At 49.4% G+C, this 12,572-nt stretch overlaps 1 protein-coding gene across 2 annotated transcripts in view; it reads left to right on the forward strand.

Moving 5' to 3' along the window:
* The window catches only part of RFTN1 (raftlin, lipid raft linker 1), a 199,975-nt gene that overhangs the window by 146,065 nt on the left and 41,338 nt on the right, over positions 1-12,572 (forward strand). For both annotated transcript variants that reach the window (XM_082625135.1, XM_082625136.1), the window contains one exon: positions 9,121-9,236. In XM_082625135.1, the coding sequence (XP_082481261.1) occupies positions 9,121-9,236 (116 nt within the window). The remainder of the gene's footprint in view (positions 1-9,120; positions 9,237-12,572) is intronic.

Raw genomic sequence — 12,572 nt, forward strand, 5'->3', positions numbered from 1 at the left:
TAATACAACTAAGCACGAGTCAGTTCCATTCCCTGGCGGCAAGATCAGTAAACTCCCTCTGCTCCAGGAGGCCTTCCCTTGGTGCCTGCAGAGTTCCTGGAAGCCAGGGGTCGTCCCGGCCTATTGAAGATGCACCGTCCAACACCAGGGTGTGTGCTAGGGCCAGATGTTTACAGCCCTCGTCATTAGCATTAGGGGGGGCCAGGGAGGAACCCTCCACCCCCTGCTTCCTGCAGGGACACCCCGTTGCCCGTCTTCGTCTTCGGGTTTGGCAACAACAGCCCCTTTTATCTCCTCTTGGGCCCAGAGGGGCTCCCCGTGACTGTGCATATCTCCCTGGGAAACTGATGTTAGTTGCACTAACATCTTAAAGATAGGTAAGGAGGCGCTGGACGTGGCAGCCACCAAGGCAGCCACGGGTCATGTCCCCACCTTGGGAGAACTGGGGTTTCAAAGGGGAAGTTTTCTCTCTTGCCTGCGCGTGTCAGAGGCAAGCTGAGCCCCAAGAGAGGACACCTTGAACTTGAAAGTTCACGCTGCCGTTCGTTGTCTGTCTAGCCATTCTGCCTTTGGCAACCAAGGCTCCGTTACCACCTCCAGCCCTCCCCCAGCCCCGATCTCCAACCTTGAGTCCAAAAACACAGATAAGGTATACAGTCTTGCTTCAGATTTGACTAGAGTGTTGGAAATGCTGTTATATCCTCCCTTGGCTTTAGCTGCATGAAATCCAGCCTTCCTGCCTTGAAGACAGAACATGAAATTTTCCCTGGCAAGTGCAGCCGAGCAGCCTGTGCTGAGCCTGTGACGTCTCCACAGCAGGGCTGCCCACACGTCGGGCTGCACCGTGGCTGCACATCCCTGTCCCGGTGACGGCTGCAAAATTCTCAGAACAAAATGCGTCTGAACCCACTCAAAATTCAAACGCGATTTCACCCTGACGTTTCTGATAGGAGGCAGCGTGTGACCTGGGAGAAGGGCTTACTGGGTTAGCGCGTTTCTGCTCTAGGAAAGCCCAGGCTTTCTGTTGGCCAGGGAGGAAACATGCATATGTTCTTTAACCAGAATTTAAAAAAAAAAAAGCAAGCTAATCATCATTATAAAAAGAACCCATTTCTAGTAGGATAATTAGTGTCCTTACAAATAAACCTGGCAGAGGTAGGAGCACATCTTTAAGCTGTTTGCCATCTGAAAAAGCATCAGTCTTCTTAACTAGACATTTGTGCTTCAGAATATTTTCCACAGGGTCATAAAATGCATGAGAGCTTTGTCCCATAAACGAGGTGATGTTTAGCCCGAAGAATCCAGTGAAGACTCCATCTTCTGTTTTCGAGTCTTTACCTCCCAGGACATGGAAAGGCTTGTACCATCCTCGAGTTGGGCTTCTGCTCGTGGCCTCCTGGGCGTCCCTCCTGAGAATGCCCAGGTGTCCTGGGCTGGGGAGGCTGTGGCCTTGGGGTCTGGTAGACTTCAGGCATAGGTGATAGGGCAGCAGAATGATGGTAACACACCCCTAGCGGCTCCTGTGCGCTGGTCCTCGGCCAAGCAGCTCACACAGCAACTCATCTGATCCCCATGGCTGAGTGGGGTGGGTACTGTCGTTACGTCTGTGGAGACCGAGACACAGAGCACTGAAGTCATTGCCACGGTGCCCAGCTGCTAAGTGGCAAGAAAGTGGTTGGAAGAAAGAAGGGTGTGGGTGGGGAAAAGGGACTCGAGGAGAGAAAAGAGGTTTGAGGTTTGAAAAGAGGTTGAGGCCCCCGGCTGGGCCCCTGTGGAGGGGAGAGCTGAAAGTCACCCTAAGGGAAGTAGCAGGACCTGGTGGCAGCCAGCAGCGTGGATGAGCCCAGGGGATGCTCAAACAGCAGGATGGATGGATGCACGGAAACACTGCAGCCAGTGAGATGAAGGCCAGAATCTATGCTTCCCAAGGGTGGGAAAGGCCGGGCAGGGAGACCCTCTGCTGAGCTGGCTGCCGCTGAGGGCTCGGGTGGGTACCAGGAGTCTGGGGTAAGGGCGAGGTGGAGCTGGCTGCCCACCTTCTGAAGCTTGTTTTCCCACCAAGGGCTTCCAGGCCTGCAGAGTCCCTGCCGCCATCACTGGCCACCACCAGCTGTCCTTGCCCTGCTCTCACCCGCCTTGTCCCCCTGGCCCCGTCCTTGCTCTGCATCCCGCTTGGTCTACCCTTTGCCCTCCCCTCCTTTCCCCACCTTGCTCTGCCCTTGGCCTTGCCCTTGGCCCTGTCCTAGCCCTCCCCCTCCCTCTCCCTGCCCCCTGGCCTTCCCCCTCCCCTCGCCCCACCTTCACCCTCTCCTAGCCGGGCAGTCCTTCCGCCTCTGGCAGCATCATCTCTACTCGGCCCATGTTCACAGGTCTTCCACTGTTTCCAAAATGTCCTTTGCAGCAAGTAGCGCAAACCAGAATTCAGTCCAGCAACAGACACTGCATACGGTGACCACGTCCCTACTGCTCCTTTACCTGGAAGAGTCGTTCTTCATGACCTTGACTGCTTGAAATAAACCTAGCCTCTTAGAATGCCCTGCGCTCTGGATTTGTCCGGCCAGTGCCTCATAAATTTATCTTGTTTCTCCAGCCTCTGTTTCCTATAAACTGGAATTTAGCTCTAAGGCCTTGATAAATTAAGCCCTTAGGTCTAGGATACATTCCAGATGCTGTTGTGTTTGACGAGCTGTGTCACATCAGGAGACACGTTGTACCTAGAAGTCCTTCCCTTCCTACCTCTTTAAAGATTAGGTTTTCCTTAAGACTCTCTCTGATGCCCCAGCTTCACGTCAGTCCAAATAACATTTGGTATTTAGACCGCATTTTTGATGCCTGGCATAAACCAGATTACCTTGTATTTGCAAAATACATAGGTAAAAAACATGTATGTATTTTAAATAAAATACATGTAGGGACACATTTTAGGCAGACATGTTTGCAGGCCCTTGGGCAGGGCCTGCTTCCTATGCTTCTTAGTGTCCTGGTGTCTGTCCACCGTGCACTGTATACAGGAGGCGACCAATAAAGGTTTCCGGATGCTGCTCAGTAATGCGTAGTGCTGGGGGAAGCTGGCATTGGGGTGTGCATCACCAGGCCCCTGCAGACTGGGGGAGCAAGGGAGGATGGGGTTGCAGGAAGTTCATGGCCACTGCCTTGTCTGACCGCAGGCTCCAGGCATGTTGGCCTAGTGGTCGCAGGCGTAGCTTCTATTTCAGAGGAGCCGCTGAATAACATAAGGGGTACGTTTCACTTACACCATGAAATGCATTTTCTCCTCTATCCATGGCACATCTTTTAAGTACATTTTTTCTTGCAGTATAGCACACGTACAGAAACCAAGACAGATCCTAAGGGTCCAGCTCAGTGGGTTTTCACAAGGCGAGCACACCCGTGTAACCAGCACCAGATCAAGAAACAGGGCATCCCAGCTCCATCAGAGTCCCACTCACGGCCTCACAATGCCTCTCCCCCAGGGCGACCACGGTCCTGACTGGAAGCGTCACAGGTGGGGCGTGAACTTTATGTGGGTGGAGTCTGCCCTTGCGTTTGGCTTCTTTCTGTTTGGCTTCTCTTTGTGAGATTCATCCACATTTTTACACGTCACTGCAGATCATTTTTTCTCGCTGCTGTATGCTGTCCCTTGTGTTGATAGATACAGCTTATCCATTTACACACATATTTTTGTTCTTTCTTTGCCCCATGCAGGAAGGCATGGCCTCTGCATGGATTTGGCCCCAAACAGAAGCCGTAAGGCCATCTCACTGCAGCCCCACTGAGATGCACACAGAACACGAGGACAGGCAGAGCAGTCTAGTGGTCAGAGCACGCCTGCTCCATGAGGCTGGGCGCCTAGGCTGCTCATCCCCCGGCTGGAGCACAGCCCCTGGCACATCCTCGTGGTAGCAAAATAAAATATCTGTCACCTGTTGAAAGAGCATAGGCTTTGGAGTCACACAAACTACATTTCAGGTCGAGATAGGCCCTTGTAGGCGCTTGAATGTGGACAAATGGTTTTCACGCCTATAGCTTGCTTCCATCTTCTCACCACTTAGAGGGAATGATAACCTTGCAGAACTTGCGGCGGGGGGAGGCATTCAATTAGAAGCCATGAATGTGCCTGGCAGAGGGCCTCCTAGCTGGCAAGCACAGAATCAGGGTGTTTCCTCCCCATCTGGTCATCTGGTCTGATAAATGACACTGAAGTTGCAGGCTGCCCCTAACTAACTTATTCACCGCTTCAAACAGGGACTGCAGGAAGGCAGGCAGGCTGGCCGAGAACAGAAGTGAGGGCTGCAGAAGCAAGAGAAGCAGCAGGCCTGCTCCACTCTTGATAATGTCAGCAGATTAGCTGTGGGGTGATGGGGGAGCTGCACACACCATTGTCCGATTGGTTGAGTGCGGCTGCGTGTCCCTATAACACGGGCGATTATGGCTATGCAGTTGGTACAGGCCACTCCTGGAACCAAGGTGGTGCCGTGAGTGCCATGCTGGTGGGGAAAAGGGGTTTCAGGGGGCCAAGGACATCTGTTATGCCAGTGACCCCAGTGTGGGCATTTAAACCATCCTAGCTTGTTAAAAGGAGAACAGTAACATTTTCTAGTAGACCACATGCATCGACCCCTATGTCGATGGCGCGTGCATTTCACCTTGGACTTGGGAGAGGACCGGCACCTAGGGTGAGCCTGAAGGGTACTTGCTAGATGGAGTCTTCGTGTCCCAGAGGCTTCAGGGGAAGAGCAGTTTTCTCATAGAATTTACCTCTTGGGATAATAGGGCAAATCTCCTTTTCTCACATCCTTCTTGTAAAAGCATAAGCTTGGAAAATTAAGGTGTCCTTTTGCCAAAAGACCGGCATCAAATATTTATACAATGCCAGGGCAAATAGCTTTCTGTGCACAGTAGGGAAGCATCTTTACTTTACTAAAAAATGCAGTGATAATGGAATGTTTTCCATAGATGGAGGATGATTTAACCTTTTTGCGTGGGGAGCTGCACTCTGAGAGAGACCTATTTATACCAGCTCGGAGCACGCTACAGCGAGGCTGAACGAGGAAGGTGATGAAGAGACGGGTGGTGGATGAGGCCGTCAAAACAAGGGGCTCTTTAAAAGCCCAGCTGTCTGCTGTCTGTGGTTCACTGACTTTTTTGCTGTTACAGATGACTGAATTTTGACAGCCATTCTGAACTTGCTGTGTAGTTAAGTGGGTGAATCAGCGCTCTGGGTTCGGAAGAGCAGAGCAGCGGGCTGAGACGCTGCAGGCAGGACTGAACGAGGAGGATGGTAAATAAGGACCTGGTGTGTTCCTGCTTCATGCCCCCAAGCCTGGACCACACAGCCCTCCTCCCAGACTTGTGACTTGGAGTGAAGGAGGGGATGCCAGGCAAGGGGTAGGAAAGAAAGTTGGATGGGCTGCACTGTCTCCTTCCCCAGGTGGACCTCAACTCTGTCTATATCGTGCTGAACGCTCTAATACTAGAGCATGTGGTAGGAGCATTTAAAGGGCTTGGAGGCTTACCAGTAAGGAGATCTGTAGGTAGAAACTTTGGAAATTGGGTATAACATATTTTTGTAGAAGCCTTGTGCTGTGGTCATATGCTACTGAAGGATCAGTGAGTATCTTCTGGTCCCAAGCATCCCCAGGTCAGGACTTGGGAAAGCTTTATTCAAAGGGGTTCCGTAGGGCATCCCTACAGTGGCAGGGGCTCCAGCTGGACCTGTGTTACCCGGAACTTGATAAGTGAGCTGGATTATGGTCCGTGCTTGTCCTGGAGCCTAAAATATTTAAATGTGGTTCAGCCAGAGAGCAGTTCTGTCCTTCCTTGGTCACCTTAGTCAAATGTCTTTTAGGAGGACATAGAGCAAACACTTGGGGGGAACTTTTTAGCAGAGCAGATGAGAGAGGCAAGCTTAGCACTCTTGTTAAGGCTGATTGGTAACAGACTCTCGGTATAGGAAACAAATACAAAAATGGAGCATAGTATTGATTAACCCACAGGGATCTTATTTGAAATGGAGTATTGTCTTGCCCGGTAGAAAGAATATCAGGATGAGGCTGCTGTGCTCCAGGAATTCCCCTCAGAGCTGTGGTTTGTTGAGTTGGTCAGGCCCCTCTATCATTCTGGAATAATCAGGAATATTCCCCAGGCTAAGTGAAGTACACTGGTCTCAGATTTCTTAAGTTTCAATTGGACGCTGTAACAGTCAGATATTGCCAGGATGATGCTGTGTAACAAACCACTCCAGAGCTCATTGGCTTAAAACAGTAATAATCTATTGTCTCATATTTGTAGGTTGCCTGGAGCAGCTTCTTTGAGGCAGCTGGGCCCACTCTCAGGTCTGTGGATCAGCTGATCTAGGCTAAGCTCCACCAGGGCAGCTCTGTTCCAACAGACTAGCTGGGGCATGTGCTCTCAAAGTGGTGGCACAGATGTGAGGTCAAGTTCAACCACGCCAGTGCTTTGCAAGCCCCTGCTTGCGTCACACCCACTAACATCCTACTGGCCAAGCGAGTCACATGGATAAGCCCCTGGTTGGCTTATCTCCCCACCATTGTCTCAGTCTTGAATTTCTTCTCATGATTCTGCTGCTTGTCTGGTCCTTGGTGGCCCCTCATTCACTCTGCATTTCTAGTCAAGCTGTGCCCTCTACCTTGAACCCTCAAACCCCACAGATCCATATGCCTGGCTTGCAGTTAGTTCATCTCTACTCAAAGGGGGGGGATACCTACCCTGAGCACTTCTTTCAGAAACAGCCGTGCCATTGCCTCTACCTCCATGCAACACCCTGCCCCGCCCCAGCCCACTTTATATTCTCATAGCATTTATCCCCTGGGACATTATGTTTTCTCCCCCTGCAGGGCAGGGGAAGCTCCATGGGGGCGGGGTCTTCATTTGTCACCAGTGATCACAAGAGTGCCTGGCACATAATGGGTGCTCAGAATAGACTGAAAGAGGTAGGGTTTCTGAGTCAAAGAGGATGGACTTTTGTGTTTCTGTCTTTTGAGACATTGTTAAGTTGTTCTCTGGAAAGGTTGTGCAGTTAAAATTCCCTTCAGCCCTGGAAGCTTTTTTTTTTAAAATTAATTAATTAATTAATTAATTAACTTACTTACTTATTTATTTATGGCTATGTTGGGTCTTCGTTGCTGCGCACAGGCTTTCTCTAGTTGCAGCGAGCGGGGGCTACTCTTCGTTGTGGTGCGTGGCTTCTCATTGAGGTGGCTTCTCTTGCTGTTGAGCACAGGCTCTAGGCGCGCGGGCTTCAGTAGTTGTGGCATGTGGGCTCAGTAGTTGTGGCATGTGGGCTCAGTAGTTGTGACTCTTGGGCTCTAGAGCACAGGCTCAGTAGTTGTGTTGCACGGGCTTAGTTGCTCCGCGGCATGTGGGATCCTCCCAGACCAGGGCTCGAACTCATGTCCCCTGCATTGGCAGTCGGATTCTTAACCCCTGCGCCACCAGGGAAGTCCTGGAAACTTTTTACATACAATAAAGAGTGTTAGGCATAGCCATTTATTTATTACTTATTTTTGTTGTTGCAAATAATTTTCTCATTCTGACGGCTTTTTGACTGTGCTTGTGAGGTCTGTTGGAAGACGGAAGCTGAAGGTTGCTATATGTTTCCATCTGTCTGTCTTTCTGTGACTTCTGGAAAGTGCTGGCAGTTCCTGAACTCCAGTGTGACTCAGGGGGCTTTCTGTGTTTGTCTCCCTTTCCTTCCTGATGAAGAAAAGATCACATTATTGTGTGAATTGGCCTTTATATCACTAAACATATTTTTATGTCTGTTGCCATAACAAAACACCACAGACCGGTTGGCTTGAACAATAGACATTTATTTTCTCATAGATCAGGAGGCTGGACGTCCATGATCAGGGAGTTGGCAAATTCGGTTTCTGGTGAGGCCTCCTTCCCTGACTTGCAGATGGCCACCTTCTCTGTGTCCTCCTATGGGCTTTCCTCTGTGCAAGGTTAGGGGGTTGGGGTGGGTGGTGCTCTGGTGTCTCTTCCTCTTCTTGTAAGGACATCAGTCCTGTTGGACTAGGGCCTACCCTTATGACCTCATTGAACCTTAATTACCCCTGGGAAGGATCTATTTCCAAATGTACCCACTTTGGAGGTTAGAGTTTCAACATATGAATCGGGGGTGGGGGGTGGGGACAGAGTTCAGTCCAGAACAGTGGGACTGAGCAGTGATTTGTAGAATACTGACCCGGAGGAATCCTCTGTCTACAACCCCCTTTCACAGACAAGAAACCAAACCCCTCGAAGGGTCAGATCCCTTTTCCGATAGAGCATGGGCCCAAACCGCCTGCTTCTGAGTCCATTCCTCTGTTTCCACAGCCCCTCATCTAAGTGAATCTAGGGTACTTAGGAACCATTAATTTAAAAAGTGCCTCCTTGAAAGTCTTCTTCAGGGGCAAGGACCCTGTTGTGTTTTTCTTGACACCCTCATTGCCTGAGACAGTTCTGAATCATGCTATGTTTGATGTAGGTTTGTTGAATTATACGGAACTCGGAACTTTACCATTAACTATAGCAGTGCCCAGGGAAACATTTTCAATGGTAAATCATTTTGAAAAATTCTCCCTTCCCCCAAATTTCACCTCCTGACAAGAGCTGCGTGAAGTGTCCCATGTACTGCACCCACGTCACACAAATGTCGAGGAATCGGCGCATCTGGACTGTGTCTGCAAGCCCAGAGCTCTGCGTTGCATCTCTCCCCACTTCAGAATAATTTCTCTCACCTCAATATAGTTTTCTCCTAAAAACTCTCTCTAAATGACTGCATTTCCCCCGAATAAGTTCTCCCCAGTGCATCCTGACGTTGGAGCATGAAAAGGAAGGTAAACACGTGAAATCAAATGGTGATTGCTAACAATGAAATTTGGGCTCATAAAATCAAGGATATTATTCAAAACGGCGAGGTAAATTAGTCTCATTCATTCTGATGGGGCTAGACTCTATGGCTGTGTATGCCTTCTTTAATTAACATGCTGAAAAGATGTTCTGATTGGGATTATTAATGAATGCAGTGAACATCTTTGCTGCTTGTAAGGCTTCTGCCACAGACGGTTTACAGCAACCTCCCTCCAACCCGCCCCGCCTTTTCTTTTTCCACAGATTCCTTACACGGCTTGACAGATGGAGTATTCATCTTTGAAGCAGTTTCCACAGAAGATAGCAGAACCATGCAAGGCTACGATGCTATTGTAGTGGAACAGTGGACGGTTCTGGACGTAAGTGTTGGGATTGGCAGTGGTGCTTTTCTTGTTTGGACAGTGATTGTTTTACCCGCTCGCTCCTCTGAGCGTGGCTGCTGCTGGACGTCGCTTTCCTCTGAACGGCAGTTGGACCTCCATACACCCTGTGAGGACCCCTTTCGTCCTTTGGTGCCCCTCCTATGCCACCCCCGGTTGGGGGATGGGCCCCACTTTTCCCTTTCTGTAGAAAAAACACATTGTGTGTGCCGGGTAGAAAAGATTCTTCTTTCATTAATTTGCAAACGCTAAGTGACATAAGTGAGGCAAACGCATAGTTTGTGGCCCCCATAATAATTAGAGATTCATCGTTATTGGAGCTAGACTGTATGGCCCCCTCTGACAGGGGGCCATAGAAATTTATATGCCAGAAGAAATTGATATGCACCTGCGCTCTTAACCTTCGCAATAAGTCTGAGTACTGTGATTGCTCCCATTTTACAGATGAGGAAACTGAGGCACAGGGAGACTAGAATCCTGGCCCATTAAGTGTTGAAGGCGGTCTTTGAGATATATTGACCCGCAAGGCCACCAGATTGCTGTGGGCAGAGGAATTCCTCAAGCTGTGTTGGGCTGGGATTTGGGAAGGGGAGAGCTGATTTCTTTCTGAGGTTTGCTGGTGTGTATTTTAAAGGCATTTCTGCAACTGTTGAAACATGGACTTTATAGACCAGTCTCTTGTCCACCCAGCATCTGGCATGTTTGAAAATAGGGGACTGATTTCTGAATGCTCTCAAGTTGGCCCTAGAAGGACACAGGGTGGGCGTCGCTCCGAGGGGCCCTGCCAGACAGGGGGGTCTCTGTGCCAGAGGAGGACAGATGAGGAAGCAGCTCTTGGTGCAGAGTGCGGGGCACGGGAACCCGCCACACCCTTGTGCCCTTTGGCACTGCAGCCTGTGGCCAGTTCTCCGCCTGGACGGGGGTGGAGTGCCCCACGAGCACCGTTGCTTAGCCTTTGAGCCTTCAGCCGTTCTGAGGAGGCCTGGTGTGGGGAGCAGGGGTGCGGGGGGCAGCCTGCATCTGAGTAGGGATGGGAAATAGCTGCCTGAAAATGTGACAGAATAGAGTCCACAGAAAAACTGTAATAATCAGAAACAGGAATTCCAAAACCACAGCATCCAGGGCCAGTTAGGTTGGGGGCCAGGGGTCCTGCAGGCGTAAGTAGTGAGGAAGGTGAGGAGGTAGGTGATGACCTGCTTTGCCGTCAGTCTCCGCCAGTGAGTCCCACCCGCCGTCGGTCCCAGTGAGCCTCCGTGCCCCTAACTGGAAATGGGGTGCAGAGGAAGTGAGGCTCTGTCGAAAATGCAGAGTCCAATGTGGGCAGGTCATGTCCCCCCTGGGGACCCTAAACTTCCACAACTGTAAGATGGGGCGGTCCGTGCACCCAGCCTGCCACGTGTGGTAGATGCAGGATCTCAAGGACCCCGTCCGGACAAGCCCATGCTGGCTGCCCTGCACCCACAAGCTGCAGCACTCGGTTTGCTCTGTGACACAGGGCTGTATCAGCAAGTGATGCGTGGCTGCACCAGAAACACGTTGCGTGATTTTGCACATGCGATCGGCCACAGGGCCGTGGGGACGTGTATAAAATCCCTTGCTGTCTGCACATTAAAGTGGCTGTGAAAGGCAGACTTTGTGGCTTCCTCAATAAAGATGGTTTGATGGCAATGATCCAAAATTGCCTGAGAAAGTGGTTCTCAAAGTGTGGTCCCAGGACCAGTAGCAGCAGCACCTGGAAGTTGTTAGAGATGCAGATGCTTGGGCCCCACCCTGGACCTACTGAATGGGAAGCCCTGCGGGTGGGCCCAGCCATCTGGGTTTTAACAGGCTCTCTAGGTGGTTCTGAAACTTCCTCAGTTTTAAGAACTAGTGTCTGAAAGAATGGTACAGATGCCACTTTCCCCAGATGTCTATGGTCATGTGATATTTGATGAAAAGGGTGATAGGAAAAGCATCCCAATGATTCGTCTTTCTTTAGCCTTTGAAATATTGAAATTTTAAAATGTGACCTTGATGCGTAACTGGAGGGAACGCCTACTATCTAAAAAGTCTGTGGGAGGGAATTCCCCGGTGGTCCAGTGGCTAAGACTCTGCACTCACAGTGCGGGGGGCCCCGGTTCCACCCCTGGTTGGGAAACTAGACCCCACATGCATGCCGCAACTAAAAAGATCCCGCGTGCTGCAACTAAGACCCGGCACAGCCAAACAAATATAAAATATATAAATACATAAATATTTTAAAAAATAAAATGTCTGTGGGAGGGAGATAATGGTTACAAACTCAAGTAAGGACACGGTTGTCATTTTTTGCCCCTGTCAATTTTTTAAATGGTTATTTTTGTAAATTGAAGTATAGTTGATTTACAGTGTTGTGTTAGTTTCAGGTGTACATCAAAGTGATTCAGATATAGATATATATATATATATATATAAAGTATGTAGAATATATAAAGTATGTATATATATATACACACATATATATATATTCTACATACTTTATATATTCTTTTTCATATTCTTCTCCCTTATAGGCTACTACAGAATACTGCATATAGCTCCCTGTGCTATACAGTAGGTCCTTGTTGGTTACTTATTTTATATATAGTAGTGTGTATATGTTCATCCCAAACTACTAATTTATCCCTCCCCACCTTTCCCCTTTGATAACCATAAATTTGTTGTCTATGTCTGTGGATCTATTTCTGTTTTGTATTTAAAGTTATTTATATCTTTTTTTAAGATTCTACATGTAAGTGATATCATATGATATTTGTCTTTCTCTGTCTCACTTACTATGATAATCTCTAGGTCCATCCATGTTGCTGCAAACGGCATTACTTCATTCTTTTTTACGGCTGAGTAATATTCCATTGTATATATACACCACGTCTTCTTTATCCATTCATCTGTCAGTGGATGTTCATCTTTGTTTCTCAAGGCATCCAGTAAATGCTTCCTGAATTGGGTTGAAAGCCTTTTGGTTCAGCCCAAGGGTAGACCAGTGTTTCTCAAAATTGAGCTTGTGTCTATCTGGAAAGCTTTTTAAAAGACACACGTCCAGGCTCTCCCCCCGAGTTTCCTATTCAGCCCACTGTGAGAATCAATCCCTGCCTTAGAGGAGCCACGTGTATGCAGCTGTTACCAGCACAGCCCAGCAGGGTCCAGTGTGGGGTGGGCTTGCCCCTGGCCCAGCAATTGGAAGAGCTCTGTCCGACCCCTGCTCTGACCCACAGACAGCTGCTCCTCTGCCTGTGCCTCGGGCTGTATGCGGGGGTGTCCAGCTCCCTCACCTCTATCCTCGAGACCATCCCCTTC

This window comes from Mesoplodon mirus, assembly GCF_964341445.2.
Source record: "Mesoplodon mirus genome assembly, chromosome: 6".
NCBI classification, from domain to species: Eukaryota; Metazoa; Chordata; class Mammalia; order Artiodactyla; family Ziphiidae; genus Mesoplodon; species Mesoplodon mirus.